The sequence below is a fragment of the Mesocricetus auratus genome, unplaced genomic scaffold (assembly GCF_017639785.1).
Source record: "Mesocricetus auratus isolate SY011 unplaced genomic scaffold, BCM_Maur_2.0 Super-Scaffold_100004, whole genome shotgun sequence".
Lineage (NCBI taxonomy): Eukaryota > Metazoa > Chordata > Mammalia > Rodentia > Cricetidae > Mesocricetus > Mesocricetus auratus.
In genome coordinates this window covers 45286659-45312086 of record NW_024429189.1, presented here as the reverse complement: position 1 = coordinate 45312086, position 25428 = coordinate 45286659, and the positions used below count along the sequence as shown (strand labels likewise).

Genomic DNA, 25428 nt, shown 5'->3' with positions numbered 1-25428 from the left:
TTTTAGGATTTTTTTGGCTGTCTGCATTAGTGATTTCACTCTATTTTAAAATATCAGACTTGTTAATAAACTCACAAGTGCATCATCACCAAATCTTTCTCCTAAGTTCATGAAAGACCACTCAGAGTCCTAAACGATGATAGTATTAACAGCTCCTACCATTGACTGAGCAGTTTCCACGAGAGTTCTTCTTCCATGAGTTCATTCCCTTAGTTCCACAGTACAGATGAATCCACTTTACAAAACTGAACCTAAATCAGGGCAGGAATGATGCATGCCTTTAATCCCAGCACTTGGGAAGCAGAGGCAGATGGATCTCTGAGTTCCAGGGCAGCCAGGGCTACAGAGAGAAATCCTGTCTTGAAAAAGAAGCCTAAGACTTAGAGAGTTTATGTAAAGTCCCCCAAGGTCAAACAACTCATCAGTAATGAGCAGGTGTCTTTGGAGTCCTCTCTATAGCATTGTCAGTTCAAAATATAATTGGCCATTCTAAAATAAGTAGCATTCAACTAACAATGGCTTGGAAATGAGAACTTTATGAGAGTCAAGTGCCTTGTAACACCTGTTAATAATTTTTCATTTTCAAAAATGGAAGTGAGCCTCTTCATGTCTAATCAAAACTATCTACTCACTTCCTCTTGTTAGAAATCCCTGGGCCACCCTTTACTAGCCAGGCTTTGTAGATTCCAAGTATTTGTTGCACTATAAGACCAGTCAAACTTAGTTCTGTGTCTAAGCAGTCATTAGAAGCCTGACAGAGTATCTGCTCAGGGGAGATACGGCTCTAGGTAGTGGGAAGGAAGAGAAAATGAATGGGAAGTAGTCAGAAGCAAAGGAAAGAGAGTCTAGAGTAAAAGAAAACATGTTGTGCTATCTCTTCAATAATGATCTTATCCCTGATCCTATTTTCATTATTGGAATAAAATACCTACCAGAGGTTAAAATATATAGAAAGTACTGACTTCCCCATACAATGACTATATCTACTCTGAGGTGTAGAGTCTGTTTAGTTTGTCTTCCCCATGAAGTGAGTAAGCTTAGACCTGCATATAGTACATACAACACATGAGCGCACAATTAGTGAATGGACAATGGTCCATTTTGAAGTTTCTGCAACTACATTTTTCATCCTGGTAAAATTTCAACTGTTTCTTCATCTGTTTTCTTGCAGGTGGGCCTGTTATTGACTTGCCTCTAGAATATACAGAAGTTGTCAAATATAGAGCAGGTACATCTGTGAAGCTCAGAGCTGGTATTTCTGGCAAACCCGAGCCTACAATTGAGTGGTACAAGGATGATAAAGAATTACAAACCAATGCATTGGTGTGTGTTGAAAATAGCACAGACCTCGCATCTATACTCATCAAGGATGCCAACCGCCTTAATAGTGGAAGCTATGAATTGAAACTAAGAAATGCCATGGGTTCAGCCTCAGCTACCATCAGAGTACAGATCCTTGGTAGGTGTTTAGCATGGGCAATGTCATACATTGCTTACCAAAAGTGTAGTAATTCAAAGTCACTCGGCCTTTTAAGGGCCCTAACATTGTTTTCTTCTTTCTTTGGCAGACAAACCAGGACCTCCAGGTGGACCAATTGAATTTAAGACTGTCACTGCAGAAAAGATAACTCTGCTCTGGAGGCCTCCAGCTGATGATGGTGGTGCAAAGATCACTCATTACATCGTGGAAAAACGTGAGACAAGCCGAGTTGTGTGGTCAATGGTAGCTGAAAATCTGGAAGAGTGCATCATTACAACTACCAAAATCATCAAAGGGAATGAGTACATCTTCCGAGTCCGAGCTGTGAACAAATATGGAATTGGCGAGCCACTGGAATCTGATCCAGTTGTAGCCAAGAATGCCTTTGGTGAGCTATAGCTTCACTAGAAAACTAAAAGACATGAAAAATACATTTCACAGATATAAGCTATTCTGATAGCTTATGGATATTTTCTTAAACTGATTTTCTTTGGCATCTCATCTTGTCTCATTACTCTCCTTTCCACGAGACAAGACACTGTCATTACTAAAGTGATACTTTAGTCAGAATTTAAAGATGAGAAGTAGAACCTGTTGAATCTTTAAGCTCATCTGTTCTTTCCTTCCTAGTTACACCTGGACCACCAAGCATACCAGAGGTGACAAAGACTACCAAGAATTCCATGACCGTTGTCTGGAACAGGCCGACTGTAGATGGTGGTAGTGAAATAAATGGCTATTTCCTTGAAAAACGAGACAAGAAGAGCCTGGCATGGCTTAAAGTACTAAAGGAGACTATTCGTGACACCAGACAAAAGGTGACAGGACTCACCGAAAACAGTGACTATCAATACCGAGTCTGTGCTGTAAATGCGGCTGGAATGGGTCCATTCTCCGATCCATCTGACTTCTACAAGGCTGCTGATCCTGTTGGTAAGTACTCACATACACATGTCTTCACTTGTGTGGCCGAATTGCAGATTACTGTGTAATCACTACATTGTAAATGGCCATTCCAGATCCTCCAGGCCCACCTGCCAAGATAAGAATTGCAGATTCAACTAAATCATCCATCACTCTTGGCTGGAGTAAACCTGTCTATGATGGGGGCAGCGATGTTACTGGATATGTTGTTGAGATGAGACAAGGAGAGGAGGAGGAATGGACTATTGTCTCTACCAAGGGAGAGGTCAGAACTACAGAATATGTGGTATCTAATCTGAAACCTGGAGTCAATTACTATTTCCAAGTATCAGCAGTCAATTGCGCTGGCCAAGGAGAGCCTATAACAATGACTGAACCTGTACAGGCTAAAGACATCCTTGGTATGTACAACCACTGTGATAATGCTTTGTTGTCTTATTTATAAGTTCTAGACAAAGACTCATTTTCCTTTAAAAATCACTGTAAATGTTCATTTTATGTCTACAGAGGAACCAGAAATCGACCTAGATGTGGCTCTCAGAACATCTGTCATAGCTAAAGCTGGTGAAGATGTGCAAATATTGATTCCCTTTAAAGGCAGACCTCCGCCTACTGTCACCTGGAGGAAAGATGAGAAAAATCTTAGCAGCGATGCCAGATACAACATCCAAAACACTGATTCATCTTCCTTGCTTGTTATTCCTCAAGTTACTCGCAATGACACAGGAAAATACATCCTGACAATAGAAAATGGAGTGGGACAACCAAAGTCGTCCACTGTGAGTGTTAAAGTACTGGATACCCCAGCTGCCTGCCAGAAGTTACAAGTGAAACATGTTTCCCTGGGCACAGTCACGTTGCTATGGGATCCTCCTCTCATTGATGGAGGGTCTCCCATTCTTAATTACGTCATTGAAAAGAGAGATGCCACGAAGAGAACATGGTCTGTTGTGACACACAAGTGTTCTGGCACATCCTTTAAGGTAACAGACTTATCAGAGAAAACTCCATTCTTCTTCAGAGTTCTTGCAGAAAATGAAATTGGAATTGGTGAGCCCTGTGACACTACAGAGCCTGTGAAGGCTGCTGAGGTACCAGCACCTATCCGTGATCTCTCAATGAAAGATTCTACAAAGACATCTGTTGTCCTGAGCTGGACCAAACCTGACTTCGATGGTGGAAGCATCATCACAGACTATGTTGTGGAAAGGAAAGGCAAAGGTGAACAAGCATGGTCACATGCTGGCATCAGTAAGACCTGTGAAATTGAGATTGGACAACTTAAAGAGCAATCAGTCTTAGAATTCCGAGTGTCTGCTAGAAATGAGAAAGGACAGAGCGACCCTGTTACTATTGGCCCACTTACAGTGAAAGAGCTTGTAATTACACCTGAAGTTGACTTGTCAGAAATCCCTGGGGCACAGATATCTGTGAGAATTGGACATAATGTACATCTTGAGTTACCTTATAAAGGAAAACCCAAGCCATCCATCAGTTGGCTGAAAGATGGTTTGCCATTGAAAGAAAGTGAATATGTTCGTTTCAGTAAAACAGAAAACAAAATTACCTTGAGTATTAAGAATGTAAAGAAGGAGAATGGAGGGAAATATACTGTTATTCTTGATAATGCAGTATGTAGAAACTCATTTCCCATTACAGTCATCACCCTTGGCCCACCATCAAAGCCCAAAGGACCCATTCGATTTGATGAAATCAAGGCCGACAGTGCCATCATGTCATGGGACATACCTGAAGATGATGGAGGAGGAGAAATTACTTGTTACAGCATTGAGAAGCGAGAAGCTTCACAGACTAATTGGAAGATGGTGTGTTCAAGTGTTTCCAGAACAACTTTCAAAGTTTCCAATCTGGTCAAAGATTCTGAATACCAGTTTAGAGTTAGAGCAGAAAATAGATACGGAGTTAGTGAGCCACTTGTCTCAAATATTATCGTGGCAAAACACCAATTCAGGATTCCTGGCCCCCCAGGAAAGCCAGTAATATACAATGTGACCTCAGATGGCATGTCACTAACTTGGGATGCACCAGTTTATGATGGTGGTTCAGAAGTTACTGGATTCCATGTTGAAAGGAAAGAAAGAAACAGCATCCTCTGGCAAAGGGTTAACACATCACCAATATCTGGAAGAGAATATAGAGCTACTGGCTTAATAGAGGGACTGGACTACCAATTCCGTGTATATGCTGAGAATTCTGCTGGTCTAAGCTCACCTAGTGACCCAAGCAAGTTTACATTAGCTGTGTCTCCAGTAGGTAAGTAACTGTTATTAAAATATATTTAAGTGAGCAACCAAATATATTGACAACAAATACATCAAACACTGCTTGTCTTTCAGAAGTCACCATCTTGGTTCTATCTTCTTGTCATGTAAAGCCAGAGGGGTGATTTTAACTCAGTCTAATAAAGTAATTTAAGATTCTTTGAAAGACCATGAAGCAGAAAGTTGAACTTAGTAATGCAAATGTGGCTGCAAGGTTTATCCATGTTGTAGTATTTTATTGGTATTAAAGAATGATTACAGACATAAGATTGTATTTAACTTCCCTGTGATTCTTCAGACCCACCTGGCACTCCTGATTACATTGATGTCACCCGGGAAACCATCACACTTAAATGGAACCCACCATTGCGTGATGGAGGAAGTAAGATAGTGGCCTACAGCATTGAGAAACGACAAGGAAATGATCGCTGGGTTCGATGCAACTTCACTGATGTCAGTGAATGTCAGTACACTGTAACAGGACTTAGTCCTGGGGATCGATATGAGTTCCGAATAATTGCAAGAAATGCTGTTGGAACTATAAGCCCTCCCTCACAATCTTCCGGTCTCATCATGACAAGAGATGAAAATGGTAAGCAATTCCAACTTACTTCCACTGTGAAAAAGAGTGTTCACACTTTTAAAAAAAGTGTTTTTGGCTTCTGGTTTGTAAAAGGGGACAGAGGTGTTTTTCTATAGATTAGTTAAAGCTGCCATGTGGATTGTAGCAACCTTTCTCAAATGTAGCTTGACTTTCCTTTGTGGGACTGCCAGCTCCCCAATAACGACATAGAGACAATGTTAATTTTGAATGGAAGCTTGGACTTTGGCTTAGGCTTTTTCCCCAGCTAGTTCTTATAACTATGTTTTGTCATTTGAATTTTACCTTTCCTCATTATGGCATGTCCAACTTGCTCCCAGTCTGATGCCAAAATCCATGTATCTAGACTCCTTTTCTTCTTCCTCTCTCTCCCAGGAAATGCCACCTATCCTCTCCTGCCTAGTTATTGGCCATTCAGCTCTTCATTAAACCAATCAGAAAGCACCTTGGCAAAGACACTCCTTCACAGTGTACAAAAAGATTATCCCACAACAGTAGATAAATTAAGTCCTTTTTTACTTACCACTGTGTAAATTATTTTACACCATTTCCATGTAAATATTAAGCAGGTGGGAATGAGTTTTTAGGCTTGTAGTTTTAATAATAGTTGTAAATTAAACAGTTCCTAGGAATAGCTGCCTATCTGTACTAGTTATTCAAAAGAAATATATATGAAGCAATATAATCATTACCTGCTTTCTGTGAAGCTAGTGGCTTCTCCCAGGGACTAGCTTGTATTTGTAACACTATTAGGAAGTAAAGACTGGCAAGTGTTTCAGTTCTCTTTCTACATAGAGCAATGCAAAGTAAATCCATGCTAGGAGGAGTAACAATGGGAATAATTTAATAGTGGAGAAATGTTTAATCCTATAGTTGAAACTCTCAATCATTACTCCTATTTTCAAACTGGCCTTTGATGGCATGGAAATGATCACTTTCCCAGGCTTTATGTGGTTCTCATGAAAACTATGTTTGCGTTTGTCTTTATTAAGTCAAATTAATAAGTAATATTTTTGTTCCTTTACAGTTCCACCAACAGTAGAGTTTGGCCCTGAGTACTTTGATGGTCTTGTTATTAAGTCTGGAGACAGCCTTAGAATCAAAGCTTTGGTCCAAGGGCGACCAGTACCACGAGTAACTTGGTTCAAAGATGGAGTCGAAATTGAGAGGAGAATGAACATAGAAATAACTGATGTTCTTGGCTCTACCAGCCTCTTTGTTAGAGATGCAACCCGAGATCATCGTGGTGTTTATACAGTGGAAGCCAAAAATGTATCTGGTTCCACAAAAGCAGAAGTCACAGTGAAAGTGCAAGGTATTTTAAAATAATTCAGTATGACTTATTGAACTTGTATTAGGGATATGGTTAATTATACTTTAATGGACAAGGAAAAAAAAGGAAATAATTCTTAAAACTTTGTTTTTACAGATACACCAGGAAAAGTGGTTGGGCCAATAAGATTCACTAATATCACTGGTGAGAAGATGACCTTGTGGTGGGATGCGCCACTCAATGATGGCTGTGCTCCTGTCACACACTACATCATTGAAAAACGTGAAACCAGCAGACTTGCTTGGGCATTAATTGAGGATAACTGCGAAGCCCTCAGTTACACTGCCATTAAGCTCATAGCTGGCAATGAATATCAGTTCCGTGTTTCTGCAGTGAACAAGTTTGGTGTTGGCAGGCCATTAGAGTCTGACCCTGTGGTTGCTCAAATACAATACAGTAAGTTTCCAGTTCTACTAAATGGTGTCATGTCATAAGACTAACTTTCTAAGCAAATAAATCTAACTGATTTTCCCCTTTTACAGCTGTTCCAGATGCCCCTGGAATTCCAGAACCCAGTAATGTAACAGGCAATAGCATTACCCTGACTTGGACCAGGCCAGAATCAGATGGTGGCAATGAGATTCAACACTACATCCTTGAAAGAAGAGAAAAGAAAAGCACAAGATGGGTAAAAGTGATCAGCAAACGACCAATCTCTGAGACGAGATTCAAAGTCACTGGTCTGGTAGAAGGCAACGAGTATGAATTCCATGTCATGGCTGAAAATGCTGCAGGCGTCGGACCAGCAAGCGGAATCTCAAGACTAATCAAATGTAGACAGCCTGTTAACCCACCAAGCGCCCCTGCAGTGGTCAAAGTGACAGACACATCAAAGACAACTGTGAGCTTAGAATGGGCCAGGCCAGTCTTTGATGGAGGGATGGAAATAATTGGGTACATAATAGAAATGTGCAAAGCTGACTTAGGGGACTGGCACAAAGTAAACACGGAGCCATGTGTGAAAACAAGGTACACAGTCACTGATCTACAGGCAGGCGAAGAATACAAATTCCGCGTTAGTGCTATCAATGGCGCTGGGAAAGGAGACAGCTGTGAGGTAACCGGTACAATAAAAGCAGTTGATCGGTTATCTGCTCCTGAGTTAGACATTGATGCAAACTTCAAGCAGACTCACATTGTTAGAGCAGGAGCTAGCATTCGCCTCTTCATTGCCTACCAGGGAAGACCTACTCCTACAGCAGTATGGAGCAAGCCTGACTCTAACCTTAGCATTCGGGCTGATATCCACACAACAGATTCCTTCAGCACCCTCACTGTGGAAAACTGCAACAGAAATGATGCAGGGAAATACACACTCACAGTGGAAAACAACAGTGGTAGAAAATCCATAACATTCACCGTGAAGGTGCTAGACTCTCCAGGACCACCTGGTCCAATTACCTTCAAAGATGTGACCCGGGGATCTGCTACATTGATGTGGGATGCCCCTCTCCTTGATGGCGGTGCGCGAATCCATCACTATGTGGTAGAGAAACGAGAAGCGAGTCGCCGTAGCTGGCAGGTTGTCAGTGAAAAATGTACTCGCCAGATCCTTAAGGTCAGTGATCTGACAGAAGGTGTGCCATACTATTTCCGTGTTTCTGCTGAAAATGAGTATGGCGTTGGTGAACCCTATGAAATGCCAGAACCAATTGTAGCCACAGAACAGCCTGCCCCGCCTAGGAGACTTGATGTTGTGGACACTAGCAAATCCTCTGCAGTCTTGGCTTGGCTTAAACCTGACCACGATGGAGGTAGTCGCATCACTAGCTACTTGCTGGAAATGAGACAAAAGGGATCTGACTTCTGGGTTGAAGCTGGCCACACCAAACAGCTGACTTTCACAGTGGAGCGCCTCGTTGAGAACACTGAATATGAATTCCGAGTGAAAGCCAAGAACGATGCCGGCTATAGTGAACCCAGAGAAGCCTTCTCATCTGTCATCATCAAAGAGCCTCAAATTGAGCCCACTGCTGATCTCACTGGAATCACCAATCAGCTCATAACTTGCAAGGCTGGAAGCCCATTTACCATTGACGTGCCAATCAGTGGTCGTCCTGCCCCCAAAGTAACATGGAAACTAGAAGAAATGAGACTCAAGGAGACAGATCGAATGAGCATCACAACAACCAAAGACAGGACCACCCTGACTGTAAAGGACAGCATGAGAGGTGACTCTGGCAGATACTTCCTGACCCTGGAAAACACAGCTGGTGTTAAAACATTCACTATCACAGTTGTGGTCATTGGAAGGCCAGGGCCAGTAACTGGTCCCATTGAGGTATCATCTGTCTCGGCTGAGTCGTGTGTCCTGTCATGGACTGAACCCAAAGACGATGGCGGCACTGACATTACCAATTACATAGTTGAAAAGCGTGAGTCGGGTACAACAGCCTGGCAGCTTGTCAACTCCAGTGTGAAGCGCACTCAGATTAAAGTCACTCACCTCACAAAATACAAAGAATACTGTTTCCGGGTCAGTTCGGAGAACAGATTTGGGGTCAGCAAGCCTCTGGAATCAGCACCAATTGTTGCTGAACACCCATTTGGTAAGAAAAACAAAACCCAAATTTCAAAGTCTGTTTAAAAATATTTTTAAATATTTCCACTGAATTTTGTAAAAACCATATTCTTACATGTTCCTGTCTATATTTAGTTCCACCCAGTGCTCCGACCAGACCTGAAGTCTACTATGTGTCTGCCAATGCCATGTCAATTCGCTGGGAAGAACCTTACCATGATGGTGGCAGTAAAATTGTTGGTTATTGGGTTGAGAAGAAAGAACGTAATACCATTCTTTGGGTGAAAGAAAACAAAGTGCCGTGTTTGGAGTGCAACTACAAAGTGACGGGCTTAGTAGAAGGACTAGAGTATCAGTTCAGAACATATGCACTTAATGCTGCAGGTGTCAGCAAGGCCAGTGAAGCTTCAAGACCAATCATGGCTCAAAACCCAGTTGGTATGTCTAAAATCCTAAAGGTGTATTTGTTACTATTCCTTGATTTGGATTTAGTTGTAGTTCTAAACCTTATTTTGTATCCCTTCTAGATCCACCAGGTAGACCAGAAGTGACAGATGTCACAAGATCAACAGTGTCTCTAATTTGGTCTGCCCCAGTATATGATGGAGGCAGCAAAGTTGTGGGCTACATCATAGAACGGAAGCCAGTCAGTGAGGTTGGAGATGGTCGCTGGCTGAAGTGCAACTATACTATTGTCTCTGATAATTTCTTCACTGTGACCGCTCTCAGTGAAGGGGACACTTATGAATTCCGTGTCTTGGCCAAGAACGCAGCAGGTGTAATTAGCAAAGGCTCTGAATCTACAGGCCCTGTCACTTGCCGAGATGAATATGGTAAGGGACAGTCAGTGTTTTTCCTTTTAGCTTACTACACTTAAGTGGATGTCTGAACTGTCTGACACTCATTCATATCTGTTTTGCCTGTTAACAGCTCCGCCCAAAGCTGAATTAGACGCCAGGTTACAAGGTGATCTGGTGACCATCAGAGCAGGTTCAGATCTTGTTCTAGATGCTGCTGTTGGTGGCAAACCTGAACCCAAAATCATCTGGACCAAAGGAGACAAGGAACTGGACCTCTGTGAAAAGGTGTCTCTGCAGTACACTGGCAAGCGGGCAACTGCTGTGATCAAATACTGCGACAGAGGTGACAGCGGAAAATACACACTGACAGTAAAGAATGCCAGTGGCACCAAGTCTGTGTCTGTCATGGTCAAAGTTCTTGGTAAGTATATCAAAGGCGCATGCTTTTGATAGTAGAGAACTTTCAAGGGTGCTGTTCGTCACGACTTGTCCCCCTGCCTGTTTCAGATTCCCCTGGCCCGTGTGGAAATCTCACTGTCAGCAGAGTAACCGAGGAGAAGTGCACACTAGCCTGGAGCCTTCCTCAGGAAGACGGAGGAGCAGAAATAACTCACTACATTGTAGAGAGACGGGAGACTAGCAGGCTTAACTGGGTGATTGTTGAAGGGGAGTGCCTAACTGCATCCTACGTGGTTACCAGACTCATCAAGAACAATGAATACACCTTCCGAGTGAGGGCAGTGAACAAATACGGCCTTGGTGTTCCCGTTGAGTCAGAGCCGATTGTGGCCAGAAATTCTTTCAGTGAGTATTAATTTCTTAAAACAGCTCTGGTGATTAAAATGTTAATGGATCGATAAACAAAGGTAGTCACACTCACAGTGATTTTGTACAATTCTGACCGTTCTTATTTGCATTAAATACAAACAGCAATTCCATCACAACCTGGCATACCAGAAGAAGTTGGGGCTGGCAAAGAGCACATCATTATTCAGTGGACAAAGCCCGAATCTGATGGTGGCAATGAAATCAGCAACTACCTAGTAGACAAACGTGAGAAGAAGAGCTTGCGCTGGACACGTGTCAACAAAGACTACGTGGTATATGATACCAGGCTGAAGGTGACCAGCCTGATGGAAGGTTGTGATTATCAGTTCCGGGTGACTGCAGTGAACGCTGCTGGTAACAGCGAACCCAGTGAAGCTTCCAATTTCATCTCATGCAGAGAGCCATCATGTGAGTCCTAAGAATCAGACAGTTAACCCAGTGCCAGCCAAAACCATGTACCAAATATCTTCCAATGTGGTATCGCCAGGAACTTCAGAATTTATGAAAATCATAAACCTAGTATAGATTTTCTTATGACTATGATCTTAAAATAGATATATAGCATTTTAACTGCTACTTATATTAGTGGTAGCAGTTATCATTGCTGAAAACTGCTGCAGTATTTGTCTGGTTTATAAAGAGCAACAAATTGTTCTATTACCAATATGAGAGGTATATATTGTTAAGTTTTCTAGGAGAATGAAAAAATAAGTTCTACTGATAAGTATCAATAAGGAAAATAGCAAAGTCCTTTTTGAGAAGAGGTTTAGGGAAGCATAAAGTCCCTGTTATTATAGCATTACTAACAAAAATAATTATTATATGGCCTTTAGAAATAACATACAGATTTTAATAGAGTTTGAGAAGAGCTAAAAGGAGTAAGTCAACGGGACAGAAGAAGGAAAAGACCACTAGATTCCTGTATTCATTAGAAATACAGAGGTGCCAGGTGATATTAGCCCAGTGAAAGAAGAGCAACTGAAGAGAATTCCCTGAGAACAAGCTACGAAAAGAACTGAGCTAAGAGAGAATGTACCACCATTGCTAGTCAAAGTTAAAGAAATAGATGTATCCCCAGAGTAACTAAATCTTGAAATAATTTGTGATAATGTAGTGTAAGTCTTGTCCTAGAGTATTCAAAAAATTAAAACCCTAAAGGGTCTTGGTAAGCCTTAAATGCCTCTATGAATCTTGAAAACACACTGTAATTTCCAACTCTTCCTTAATTGTGCAATGCCTATATCTCACTTTTAAATTTCAGACACCCCTGGACCACCTTCCACTCCAAGAGTTGTGGATACCACCAAGCGCAGTATTAGCTTGGCATGGACCAAGCCCATGTATGATGGTGGTGCTGACATCATAGGGTATGTCCTGGAAATGCAAGAAAAGGACACTGATCAATGGTGCCGAGTGCATACAAATGCCACACTAAGGAACAACGAATTTACTGTGCCAGACCTTAAAACAGGCCAGAAATACTCCTTCAGGGTTGCTGCTGTGAATGTGAAGGGTATGAGTGAATACAGTGAAGCAATTGCTGAAATCGAGCCCGTGGAAAGACTAGGTATTTAACATAGAAACTTTTACATGAATTATCTTCTCATCCCATCTGTTCATGAATTAATTACGTTTTCATATTTATTTTCCAGAAATACCAGATCTTGAGCTTGCAGATGATCTGAAGAAGACCGTGACTGTCAGGGCTGGAGCTTCATTGCGTCTGATGGTGTCTGTATCTGGAAGACCATCTCCTGTCATCACATGGAGCAAGAAAGGCATTGACCTTGCAAATCGGGCAATTATTGACAACACGGAGAGCTATTCTTTACTCATCGTGGACAAAGTTAATCGGTATGATGCTGGAAAATACACAATTGAAGCTGAAAACCAATCTGGCAAGAAATCAGCAACGATCCTTGTTAAAGTCTATGGTAAGTAGTTTTCCTAACATTGAACTGAGCTGCTAGTAGAGACCACCAAAAGGTGCACCTTGACCTATTATTGATTATCTCACTAGAAGAGAATTACATTGATTATATTTTTCTATAACAAAAAAAGTATCAAACAATGAAGAGTAAATAAGAATCTTCCCTTCTAACCTTTTTTTTCTAGATACTCCTGGTCCCTGTCCTTCAGTGAATATTAAGGAAGTTTCAAGAGATTCTGTGACCATCACTTGGGAAATCCCTACAATTGATGGTGGTGCTCCAGTCAACAACTACATTATTGAGAAGCGAGAAGCTGCCATGAGAGCATTCAAAACAGTAACCACTAAATGCAGCAAGACTCTTTACCGAATATCTGGACTCGTAGAAGGAACCATGTACTACTTTAGAGTGCTTCCGGAAAACATCTATGGCATTGGAGAGCCCTGTGAAACATCAGATGCAGTTCTGATCTCAGAAGTACCTTTGGTGCCCACAAAACTAGAAGTGGTTGATGTCACCAAATCTACCGTCACCCTGGCCTGGGAAAAACCACTCTATGATGGTGGAAGCCGACTCACTGGATATGTTCTTGAGGCCTGCAAAGCTGGCACAGAGAGATGGATGAAAGTTGTCACTTTGAAACCTACCATCTTAGAGCACACTGTTATTTCCTTGAATGAAGGTGAACAGTACTTGTTTAGAGTGAGGGCACAAAATCAGAAAGGTGTGTCAGAACCAAGAGAGATCGTCACAGCTGTGACTGTACAAGACCTCAGAGGTAGGTACTGAATGTCCATATGATAGTAAAATAAATGAAAACATTAAGGATTCAAGACACTCCATCCTCAGAAATCGTATATAAACATAAATGCCTATTTTCCTTTCTCACAGTGTTGCCAACAATTGATCTTTCTACAATGCCTCAAAAGACCATCCATGTCCCAGCTGGCAGACCAATTGAGCTGGTGATACCTATTGCTGGCCGTCCGCCTCCTGCTGCTTCTTGGTTCTTTGCTGGTTCTAAACTGAGAGAATCAGAGCGTGTCACAGTTGAAACCCACACTAAAGTCACCAAGCTAACCATCCGTGAAACAACCATAAGAGATACTGGAGAATATACACTGGAATTGAAGAATGTTACTGGAACTACCTCAGAGACCATTAAAGTTATCATTCTTGGTAAGTTATGTGTGACAAAATTCCAATTTAGTTGTTAATGGTTAGCTAGCAGCTTTTATTTGAAGTAAAAATTCATCTCCAAATTTTTTGTCTTTTGTAGACAAGCCCGGTCCACCGACTGGACCCATCAAGATTGATGAAATTGAAGCCACATCTGTTACTATATCCTGGGAACCACCTGAACTGGATGGTGGTGCTCCACTCAGTGGCTATGTAGTAGAACAACGTGATGCCCATCGCCCAGGGTGGCTGCCAGTTTCTGAATCAGTGACAAGACCAACATTTAAGTTTACCAGACTCACGGAAGGAAATGAATATGTGTTCCGGGTGGCTGCAACGAACCGCTTTGGCATTGGCTCTTACTTGCAGTCTGAAGTCATAGAATGCCGAAGCAGCATCAGTAAGTTCTTGGACTCTTCCATCACATCCCTTATATCTGACTCTGAATTTAGTCCCAATATGAAGAAAAACAGCTTGTAAAATTATCCCCTGGGTTTTCCTAAGGTTTCTAAGCAGTTTTCAACAGTGGTAGATTTATTTTTAAACTTCTGTACTTGGTTGGAAGAAATGAAAAAGAAAAGGGAATCTAAGAAAAATAGAGATGAAGAGAAAATGCATGCAAGGGAGGGACTATGGGTAATTCAATAAGAGAAAGTATAAAATGTATGCTTAATATTTATAAAATTGAAGAAAACCAGATACAGCAAAAAGTGAAAAAAAAACACAATTGAAGGCGCTAGGAAAATGACCATTTGTCTTTCATACCTTCTAAAATACCAACTGAAAGTATAATGTACATAAACAGGATATCTTTGTTCGTGTTGTCATATTTTATTTTTCTCTGTCTTGCTACAGGTATCCCTGGACCTCCAGAAACATTACAGATATTTGACGTCTCCCGTGATGGCATGACACTTACTTGGTATCCACCTGAAGATGATGGTGGCTCCCAAGTGACTGGATATATTGTGGAACGTAAAGAAGTAAGAGCAGATCGATGGGTCCGTGTGAATAAAGTACCAGTGACAATGACACGATACCGCTCCACTGGCCTTATTGAAGGCTTAGAATATGAACACCGTGTTACAGCCATTAATGCAAGAGGGACTGGAAAACCAAGTCGTCCTTCCAAACCCATCGTTGCCATGGATCCAATTGGTAAATATATTTGGCATAAGCCAAGTTCATTGACATACAATTTTTATGAAGTGAAACTCAACCTTCTGAAGTATACAGTTCTATGAGTTCTGAGAAATACAAATTTGGAATTACCACAACAAAACTACAGAATATAGAATTCAAAAATGTAGAAAACAAAAATGCTAACAATATTTCAATAACACACTGAATTTGTTAGGTTGCACAGTCAATTTTTATCACTCTGTAGCAACTCTTGTTAATACACTTTTTGTCTTTTCTTCCCAGCCCCACCAGGAAAGCCACAAAATCCAAGAGTTACAGATACAACAAGGACATCAGTCTCCCTGGCCTGGAGTGTTCCAGAAGATGAAGGCGGGTCTAAAGTCACAGGTTACTTGATCGAAATGCAAAAAGTAGATCAACGTGAATGGACCAAATGTAACACCACCCCAACCAAGATTCGGGAGTACACCCTAACACACCTACCTCAGGGCGCTGAATATAGATTCCGTGTCCTAGCTTGCAATGCTGGTGGACCTGGGGAACCTGCTGAGGTGCCAGGAACAGTCAAAGTCACAGAAATGCTTGGTAAGATACCTGAGAGTTTACTTGCTGCTGGAATTGCCATATGACTTGTTCCTACTCCCCAACTCAAAAAATAATAAATTGTAATCCTTCCTTTTTCCTCAGAATACCCTGACTATGAACTTGATGAAAGATACCAGGAAGGTGTCTTTGTTCGACAAGGTGGAGTCATCAGACTTACCATACCAATCAAAGGAAAGCCATTCCCAATATGTAAATGGACCAAGGAAGGTCAAGATATTAGTAAGCGTGCCATGATTGCAACATCTGACACACACACTGAGCTTGTGATAAAAGAAGCAGACAGAGATGATTCTGGAACTTATGACTTGGTTCTGGAGAACAAATGTGGAAAGAAGACGGTTTACATCAAAGTCAAGGTGATAGGAAGTCCCAACACTCCAGAAGGGCCACTTGAATATGATGAAATACAAGCTCGCTCTGTAAGGGTCAGCTGGAGACCTCCTGCTGACGATGGTGGTGCTGACATCTTGGGCTACATCCTTGAGAGAAGAGAAGTACCTAAGGCTGCCTGGTATACCATTGACTCCAGAGTCCGAGGCACATCTCTGGTGGTAAAGGGCCTCAAAGAAAATGTGGAATACCATTTCCGTGTCTCAGCAGAAAACCAGTTTGGTATAAGCAAACCCTTGAAATCGGAGGAGCCGGTCATACCAAAAACACCACTGAGTAAGTGCTTTTTCAACCTCAACATTATAAAAGTTGATTTGTTATGCTTACATTTCTTAAAACTACCAGCTCACAAGAACTGAGATTGCACTCTGACCCATGTCTACTTTTCACTTGTTTTTATAGACCCACCAGAACCTCCAAGCAATCCTCCTGAAGTACTTGATGTGACCAAAAGTTCTGTTAGCTTGTCCTGGTCCCGACCTAAAGATGATGGTGGCTCTCGAGTCACAGGCTACTACATTGAACGCAAGGAAACATCCACTGACAAGTGGGTCAGACACAACAAAACCCAGATAACCACCACAATGTACACTGTCACCGGCCTCGTTCCTGATGCCGAATATCAATTCCGTATCATCGCACAGAACGATGTTGGCCTGAGTGAGACCAGCCCTGCTTCTGAACCAGTTGTTTGTAAAGATCCCTTTGGTAAGTAAAGTGTTCCCAAAAGGGATAAAAACCAATGAAGCAGGCCAGGTCTTGCCTCTGCTTTTTTCCACCCGTAAATCTAATTCTTTTCTCAATGATCTTAAATATTTCAGACAAGCCAAGCCAACCAGGAGAACTTGAGATTCTTTCAATATCCAAAGACAGTGTCACTCTCCAGTGGGAGAAACCTGAATGTGACGGTGGCAGAGAAATCCTTGGATACTGGGTTGAGTATAGACAGTCTGGAGACAGTGCTTGGAAGAAGGGCAACAAGGAGCGGATCAAGGACAGGCAGTTCACCATTGGGGGGTTGTTAGAAGCCACTGAATACGAGTTCAGGGTCTTTGCTGAGAATGAAACTGGGCTTAGCAGACCCCGAAGAACAGCTGTGTCTGTAAAGACGAAACTAACATGTAAGTAGCCTAAAGCTCTCTGTTAGAAACAAAACCTGTTAAAACTGTTCATCTATTCCAAGTTAAACTGACAAGCTTCACTGGAGTTAAATCAAGCACTTTGATGTGTACACATTGAATGGCTGATAAATCTAATCAGAAGCCACCCTGAGTATAAAAGGCCAGCAGGAGATGTTAGGGACAATGAACGTAACATTTTTCTGCAACAGTTTCCCCCTCTGCTGCAATAAGACTTTTGGTTTTGTTACCTCTTAGCAAGATTTGGAAGGTTAACAAGCATACATCCTATAAGCTTATCCTGAGAATTCTTATTCTCTCCAAACCTCATGCTACATCCTTAATGCCCTCCCAACCAGAAAAACAAAAGTCACAATATGATACAGTAGGATGATGTTCTCACTTAGTCACTATTTTCCATCTTACCCTAGAAAAATAACTTAAAGGGCTCTTTGGTGTACATTATAGCATCTACTTAAATGTTAATAGACTAATCCACTGCTGACATAACATAAACAGATCATAGATTCAGTAGTAACAATGAATTTAACATGATCTTTCCTCATGTGCAGCTGGAGAAGCCCCAGGAGTACGCAAAGAAATGGCTGATGTGACCACCAAATTAGGTGAAGCCGCTCAACTCTCATGTCAGATAGTTGGAAGGCCCCTCCCTGACATTAAATGGTACCGGTTTGGTAAAGAGCTCATACAAAGCCGGAAGTACAAAATGTCTTCAGATGGGCGCACACATACTCTAACAGTGATGACAGAGGAACAAGAAGACGAAGGTGTTTATACATGTGTAGCTACAAATGAAGTTGGAGAAGTAGAAACCAGCAGTAAGCTGCTTCTGCAAGCAGCACCACAGTTCCACCCTGGTTACCCACTGAAAGAGAAGTATTACGGTGCCGTGGGTTCCACACTTCGGCTCCATGTTATGTACATTGGTCGGCCAGTACCGGCCATGACTTGGTTCCATGGTCAGAAACTTTTGCAAAACTCAGAAAACATTACTATTGAAAACACTGAGCACTACACTCACCTTGTCATGAAGAATGTCCAGCGTAAGACTCATGCTGGGAAATACAAGGTTCAGCTCAGCAATGCCTTTGGGACAGTTGATGCCATTCTGGATGTGGAAATACAAGGTATTTTGCTTTTGGTAACATTTTTTCCAAAGATATTAAGAAACATGCTGTGAGACTCACTATGATGTACCTTCTCTCAACAGATAAACCAGACAAACCTACAGGACCAATTGTGATTGAAGCACTACTGAAGAATTCTGTGGTGATCAGCTGGAAGCCACCTGCTGATGATGGTGGCTCCTGGATCACCAATTACGTGGTGGAGAAATGTGAGGCCAAGGAAGGTGCTGAATGGCAATTAGTGTCTTCAGCCATCTCAGTGACAACCTGTAGAATTGTGAACCTCACAGAAAATGCCGGCTATTATTTCCGGGTCTCAGCACAGAACACCTTTGGCATCAGTGAGCCACTAGAGGTCGCCTCCATTGTGATCATCAAGAGTCCATTTGGTAAGCACAACCTGGTCTCAGGATATGTGGTAAAGTTTGTCCCCATTAAATTCTTTTGAGCAGAAATAAAGTTTGAAATGGAAGGAAAGGGAAGACCCAGATAAAGTATAATGGTTTTCTCTCACTGTAGTTGGATGTTTCTATATCTTAGAGGGGAATGTGAATATCCTATCCCTTTCTTTGTAGTGGCATAAAACTTTGGAGTAACTGTTTACTTAAAATGGAATTAAAAAAAAAAGCTACTTTAAACATGACAACTCCTTTTATTTTTTAATAGAAAAGCCAAGTGTTCCTGGTAGGCCAACCATCACAGCTGTCACAAAAGATTCTTGTGTTGTGGCTTGGAAGCCACCTGCAAGTGATGGAGGTGCAAAGATCAGAAATTACTACCTTGAGAAGCGTGAGAAGAAGCAAAACAAGTGGATTGCTGTGACAACAGAAGAAATTCGAGAAACCGTCTTCTCTGTGCAAAACCTTATCGAAGGTCTTGAATATGAGTTCCGTGTAAAATGTGAAAACCTAGGTGGAGAAAGTGAATGGAGTGAAATATCAGAACCTGTCACTCCAAAATCTGATGTACCAATTCAGGCTCCACACTTCAAGGAGGAGCTGAGAAACCTGAATGTGCGGTATCAGAGCAATGCCACTTTGGTCTGTAAGGTGACTGGTCATCCAAAGCCTATTGTGAAATGGTACAGACAGGGCAAAGAAATCATCGCAGATGGACTCAAGTACAGAATTCAAGAATTTAAGGGTGGCTACCACCAGCTCATCATTGCAAGTGTCACTGACGATGATGCCACAGTTTACCAAGTCAGAGCCACCAACCAAGGGGGATCCGTTTCTGGCACTGCCTCCTTGGAAGTGGAAGGTAAAAACAAACTTATGAACACCAGTCTGGTATTAGACAAGCTATTGTTAATTTGTGGGGCTGAGTACTATTAAGTCTTGCTAAAACATGTTCTTTGTTCTTTTATCTTGATACAGTTCCAGCTAAGATACACTTGCCCAAAACTCTTGAAGGCATGGGAGCAGTTCATGCTCTCCGAGGGGAAGTCATCAGCATCAAGATCCCCTTCAGTGGCAAACCAGATCCTGTGATCACCTGGCAGAAAGGACAAGACCTCATTGACAATAATGGCCACTACCAAGTGATTGTCACGAGATCCTTCACGTCACTTGTCTTCCCCAACGGAGTGGAGAGAAAAGATGCCGGCTTCTATGTCGTCTGCGCTAAAAACAGATTTGGAATCGATCAAAAGACCGTTGAACTGGATGTGGCTGATGTCCCTGACCCACCCAGAGGTGTCAAAGTTAGTGATGTCTCACGAGATTCTGTCAACTTAACTTGGACAGAGCCAGCTTCTGATGGTGGCAGCAAAATCACCAACTACATTGTTGAAAAATGTGCAACTACTGCGGAAAGATGGCTCCGTGTGGGACAGGCCCGAGAAACACGTTACACTGTGATCAACTTGTTTGGAAAAACAAGTTATCAGTTCAGAGTAATAGCTGAAAATAAGTTTGGCCTGAGCAAGCCTTCAGAGCCCTCAGAACCAACCGTTACCAAAGAAGATAAGGCCAGAGCTATGAATTATGATGATGAGGTGGATGAAACCAGGGAAGTCACCACGACTAAAGCATCACACTCTAAAACTAAGGAACTCTATGAGAAATACATGATAGCTGAGGATCTTGGTCGTGGTGAGTTTGGAATTGTCCACCGCTGTGTTGAAACATCCTCAAAGAAGACATTCATGGCCAAATTTGTTAAAGTCAAAGGGACTGACCAGGTTTTGGTCAAGAAAGAGATTTCCATTCTAAACATTGCTAGGCACAGAAACATCTTATACCTCCATGAATCATTTGAAAGCATGGAAGAATTGGTTATGATCTTTGAATTTATATCCGGACTCGACATATTTGAACGCATCAATACAAGCGCCTTTGAACTTAATGAAAGAGAAATTGTCAGCTACGTTCGCCAAGTCTGCGAAGCACTGGAGTTCTTACACAGTCATAATATTGGCAACTTTGACATTCGACCAGAAAATATCATTTACCAGACAAGAAAGAACTCCACTATTAAAATAATAGAATTTGGCCAAGCACGTCAGCTGAAGCCAGGAGACAACTTCCGGCTGCTGTTCACTGCCCCTGAGTACTATGCCCCTGAAGTCCACCAGCATGATGTCGTCAGCACTGCCACAGACATGTGGTCCCTCGGTACACTGGTGTATGTGCTGCTGAGTGGAATCAACCCATTTTTGGCTGAAACTAACCAACAGATGATTGAGAACATCATGAATGCTGAATATACTTTTGATGAAGAAGCATTCAAAGAAATCAGCCTTGAAGCCATGGATTTTGTCGACCGGCTTTTGGTGAAAGAGAGAAAATCTCGCATGACAGCATCTGAGGCACTAAAGCACCCATGGCTGAAGCAAAAGATAGACAGAGTCAGTACTAAAGTCATCAGAACATTGAAACACCGGCGTTACTACCATACCCTGATAAAGAAAGACCTCAATATGGTTGTTTCAGCAGCTCGGATCTCCTGTGGTGGGGCAATTCGATCTCAGAGGGGAGTGAATGTCGCTAAAGTTAAAGTAGCTTCCATTGAAATCGGCCCAGTCTCTGGACAGATAATGCATGCCATCGGTGAAGAAGGGGGATACGTCAAATATGTGTGCAAAATCGAAAATTATGATCAGTCTACCCAGGTGACCTGGTACTTTGGTGTAAGACAGCTGGAAAACAGCGAGAAATATGAAATCACCTATGAAGATGGAGTGGCCACCATGTATGTCAAAGACATAACCAGATTTGATGACGGTACCTACAGATGCAAAGTAGTCAATGACTATGGAGAAGATAGCTCTTATGCAGAACTGTTCGTTAAAGGTGTGAGGGAGGTTTATGACTATTACTGCCGTAGAACCAAGAGAGTCAAACGCAGAACAGATGCAATGCGGCTCCTTGAAAGGCCACCAGAATTTACCCTGCCTCTCTATAACAAGACGGCATATGTGGGAGAAAATGTCCGATTTGGAGTAACTATAACTGTCCACCCAGAACCTCGTGTGACGTGGTATAAATCGGGTCAGAAAATCAAGCCAGGTGATGATGAAAAGAAATACACATTCGAGTCTGACAAGGGTCTTTATCAGTTAACAATCAACAGCGTAACCACAGACGATGATGCTGAATACACTGTCGTGGCAAGAAACAAATATGGTGAAGACAGCTGTAAAGCTAAGCTGACTGTGACTTTACATCCCCCTCCAACAGACACCACCCTCAGACCCATGTTCAAGCGGCTACTGGCAAACGCGGAGTGTCATGAAGGCCAAAGTGTCTGCTTTGAGATCAGAGTGTCTGGCATCCCTGCGCCAACATTAAAATGGGAGAAAGATGGTCAGCCGCTGTCCCTTGGGCCCCACATTGAAATTGTCCATGAAGGCTTAGATTATTATGCCTTGCACATAAGGGACACTTTACCTGAAGACACAGGTTATTACAGAGTCACAGCCACAAACACAGCTGGATCCACCAGCTGCCAGGCTCACCTACAAGTAGAACGGTTGCGATACGTCAAGCAAGAATTCCAGAGTAAGGAGGAACGTGAGCGACACGTCCAAAAACAGATTGACAAAACACTGAGGATGGCTGAGATTCTTTCTGGAACTGAAACTGTACCACTGACTCCAGTAGCCCAAGAGGCTCTGAGAGAAGCTGCCATTCTTTACAAACCAGCTGTGAGCACCAAGACTGTCAAAGGAGAATACCGACTTCAGACGGAAGAAAAGAAAGAGGAGAGAAAACTCCCCATGCCTTACGAAATCCCAGAGCCCCGCAGGCACAAACAAGCCACAGTAGAAGAAGACCAGCGCATCAAGCAGTTCGTGCCTATGTCTGACATGAAGTGGTATAAGAAGGTCCGGGATCAATATGAAATGCCGGGGAAACTTGACAGGGTTGTCCAGAAAAGACCCAAACGCATCCGCCTTTCAAGATGGGAGCAGTTCTACGTGATGCCTCTTCCCCGAATTACAGATCAATACCGACCTAAATGGCGGATCCCCAAACTAACCCAAGATGATCTGGAAATGGTGAGGCCAGCCCGCCGGCGTACCCCTTCTCCTGACTATGATGTTTATTACTATAGACGTAGGAGACGCTCTCTGGGTGACATCTCAGATGAGGAACTGCTCCTCCCCATTGATGACTACCTGGCAATGAAAAGAACAGAAGAAGAGAGGCTGCGTCTTGAAGAAGAGCTTGAGTTGGGCTTTTCAGCTTCGCCCCCCAGCCGAAGCCCTCCACGCTTTGAGCTTTCTAGCCTGCGGTATTCTTCTCCACCAGCTCATGTCAAGGCGGAGGACAGGAGAAGAGACTTCAGATACTCGACCTATCACATCCCTACAAAGGAGGAAACCAGCACAAGTTATGCAGAGCTGCGGGAACGGCACGCCCAGGCCTCATACCGGCAGCCGAAGCTGCGGCAGAGGATCATGGCTGAGAAAGAGGATGAGGAGCTGCTGCGGCCAGTGACAACCACACAGCGTCTCTCAGAATACAGAAGTGAGCTTGACCACATGTCAAAGGAGGAAAAGTCTAAAAAGAAATCAAAGCGACAGAGACAGGTGACAGAAATAACAGAAATTGAAGAGGAATACGAAATCTCCAGACGGGCTCACCGAGAATCGTCGTCCTCTGTGTCCAGACTACTGAGACGGCGACGCTCCTTGTCTCCAACTTACATCGAGTTAATGAGACCAGTGTCCGAGCTGATCCGATCCCATCCACAACCTGCTGAGGATTATGAGGAAGACACAGAAAGAAGATCTCCCACTCCAGAGAGAACCCGCCCGCGTTCTCCCAGCCCTGTGTCTAGTGAGCGATCCCTCTCAAGATTTGAGAGGTCCGCAAGATTTGATATCTTTTCCAGGTACGAGTCCATGAAAGCTGCCTTAAAGACTCAGAAGACATCAGAAAGAAAGTACGAAGTTTTGAGTCAGCAGCCTTTCACACTTGACCACGCCCCTCGCATCACATTGCGGATGCGTTCCCATAGGGTGCCAAGTGGCCAAAATACACGCTTCATCTTAAACGTCCAGTCTAAGCCAACTGCTGAAGTTAAATGGTACCACAATGGTGTCGAACTCCAAGAGAGCAGTAAGATTCATTACACCAATACAAGTGGGGTCCTGACCCTGGAAATTCTGGACTGTCACACTGAGGACAGTGGAACCTATCGTGCTGTGTGCACCAACTACAAAGGTGAGGCATCTGACTACGCAACCCTGGACGTCACTGGGGGAGATTATACCACCTACGCATCTCGGCGTAGAGATGAGGAGGTCCCCAAGTCTGTCTTCCCTGAACTGACAAAGACAGAGGCATATGCAGTTTCATCGTTTAAGAGGACATCTGAGATGGAAGCTGCTTCTTCAATCAGGGAAGTGAAGTCACAAATGACAGAGACAAGGGAAAGCCTCTCGTCCTATGAGCATCATACCTCCGCGGAAATGAAAAGTGCTGCATCTGAGCAAAAGTCACTGGAAGAAAAATCCACAGTGAGAAAGATTAAGACGACACTGGCGGCAAGGATTTTAACAAAGCCACGGTCCATAACTGTCTATGAAGGCGAGCCTGCGAGGTTTTCTTGTGATACAGACGGGGAACCGGTTCCAACGGTGACCTGGCTTCGCAAAGGACAAGTGATAAGTACTTCTTCGCGCCACCAAGTGACCACCACCAAGTACAAATCAACCTTTGAGATCTCTTCGGTGCAGGCTTCCGATGAGGGCAACTACAGTGTGGTAGTGGAAAATGCCGATGGGAAGCAAGAAGCACAATTCACGCTGGCCGTGCAGAAGGCCAGGGCCGCTGAAAAGACGGCGACATCGCCACCCATTGTAAAGTCCCCAGAGCCGCGAGTCAAGTCCCCAGATACAGTGAAGTCTCCCAAAAGAGTCAAATCTCCAGAACCGGTGACTGCTCACCCGAAAGCTATGTCACCCACCGAGACAAAGCCGGCACCGGCAGAGAAGGCTCAACAGCTCCCAGTCTCAGCCCCACCAAAGATAACTCAGTCCCTGAAAGCAGAAGCTTCTAAAGATATTGCAAAGCTGACCTGTGCGGTTGAAAGTAGTGCACTGTGTGCCAAAGAGGTCACCTGGTATAAAGACGGCAAGAGACTCAAGGACAACGGGCATTTTCAGTTTCACTACTCAGCAGACGGTACCTACGAACTCAAAATTCACAACCTTAGCGAGTCTGATTGTGGAGAATATGCTTGTGAGGTCTCTGGTGAAGGAGGAACTTCCAAAACCAGCTTCCAGTTTACTGGGCAATCCTTCAAGAGCATTCATGAGCAGGTGTCAAGCACATCAGAAACTAAGAAATCTACTCAGAAAACTGATGAGTCAGCAGAAGCCAAGAAAGCTGCTCAGAAAACTGCTGAGTCAGCAGAAGCCAAGAAAGCTGCTCAACAAACCGCTGAGCCAACAGAAGCCAAGAAGCAGGAACCCAAATCTCCCGAATCAATTTCCTCAAAGCCAGTAATTGTTACTGGGCTGCAGGATATATCAATTTCTTCAGACAGTGTTGCTAAATTTACAGTTAAAGTCACTGGAGAGCCCCAGCCAACTGTCGCCTGGACAAAGGATGGAAAGGTAACCAGTTCTAAAATGTCCTCTGTTTTCTAGAAAAATCTAATGTCTCCCCACTCATCCCCAGTCCCTAAGGAA

At 43.0% G+C, this 25428-nt stretch overlaps 1 protein-coding gene across 18 annotated transcripts in view; it reads left to right on the top strand.

The window, feature by feature from the left end:
* The window catches only part of Ttn (titin), a 273546-nt gene that overhangs the window by 243725 nt on the left and 4393 nt on the right, over positions 1 to 25428 (top strand). For all 18 annotated transcript variants that reach the window (XM_040745671.1, XM_040745672.1, XM_040745669.1 and 15 more), the window contains 28 exons: positions 1172 to 1459; positions 1569 to 1868; positions 2111 to 2413; positions 2500 to 2805; positions 2912 to 4678; positions 4985 to 5278; positions 6315 to 6602; positions 6717 to 7016; positions 7103 to 9169; positions 9277 to 9579; positions 9669 to 9974; positions 10072 to 10362; positions 10449 to 10745; positions 10872 to 11177; positions 12031 to 12336; positions 12422 to 12703; positions 12885 to 13478; positions 13592 to 13879; positions 13980 to 14279; positions 14735 to 15037; positions 15305 to 15607; positions 15710 to 16294; positions 16421 to 16726; positions 16840 to 17139; positions 17709 to 18284; positions 18368 to 18673; positions 18951 to 19544; positions 19661 to 25353. In XM_040745671.1, coding sequence (XP_040601605.1) covers positions 1172 to 1459; positions 1569 to 1868; positions 2111 to 2413; positions 2500 to 2805; positions 2912 to 4678; positions 4985 to 5278; positions 6315 to 6602; positions 6717 to 7016; positions 7103 to 9169; positions 9277 to 9579; positions 9669 to 9974; positions 10072 to 10362; positions 10449 to 10745; positions 10872 to 11177; positions 12031 to 12336; positions 12422 to 12703; positions 12885 to 13478; positions 13592 to 13879; positions 13980 to 14279; positions 14735 to 15037; positions 15305 to 15607; positions 15710 to 16294; positions 16421 to 16726; positions 16840 to 17139; positions 17709 to 18284; positions 18368 to 18673; positions 18951 to 19544; positions 19661 to 25353 — 18152 coding nt within the window. The remainder of the gene's footprint in view (positions 1 to 1171; positions 1460 to 1568; positions 1869 to 2110; positions 2414 to 2499; positions 2806 to 2911; positions 4679 to 4984; positions 5279 to 6314; positions 6603 to 6716; positions 7017 to 7102; positions 9170 to 9276; positions 9580 to 9668; positions 9975 to 10071; positions 10363 to 10448; positions 10746 to 10871; positions 11178 to 12030; positions 12337 to 12421; positions 12704 to 12884; positions 13479 to 13591; positions 13880 to 13979; positions 14280 to 14734; positions 15038 to 15304; positions 15608 to 15709; positions 16295 to 16420; positions 16727 to 16839; positions 17140 to 17708; positions 18285 to 18367; positions 18674 to 18950; positions 19545 to 19660; positions 25354 to 25428) is intronic.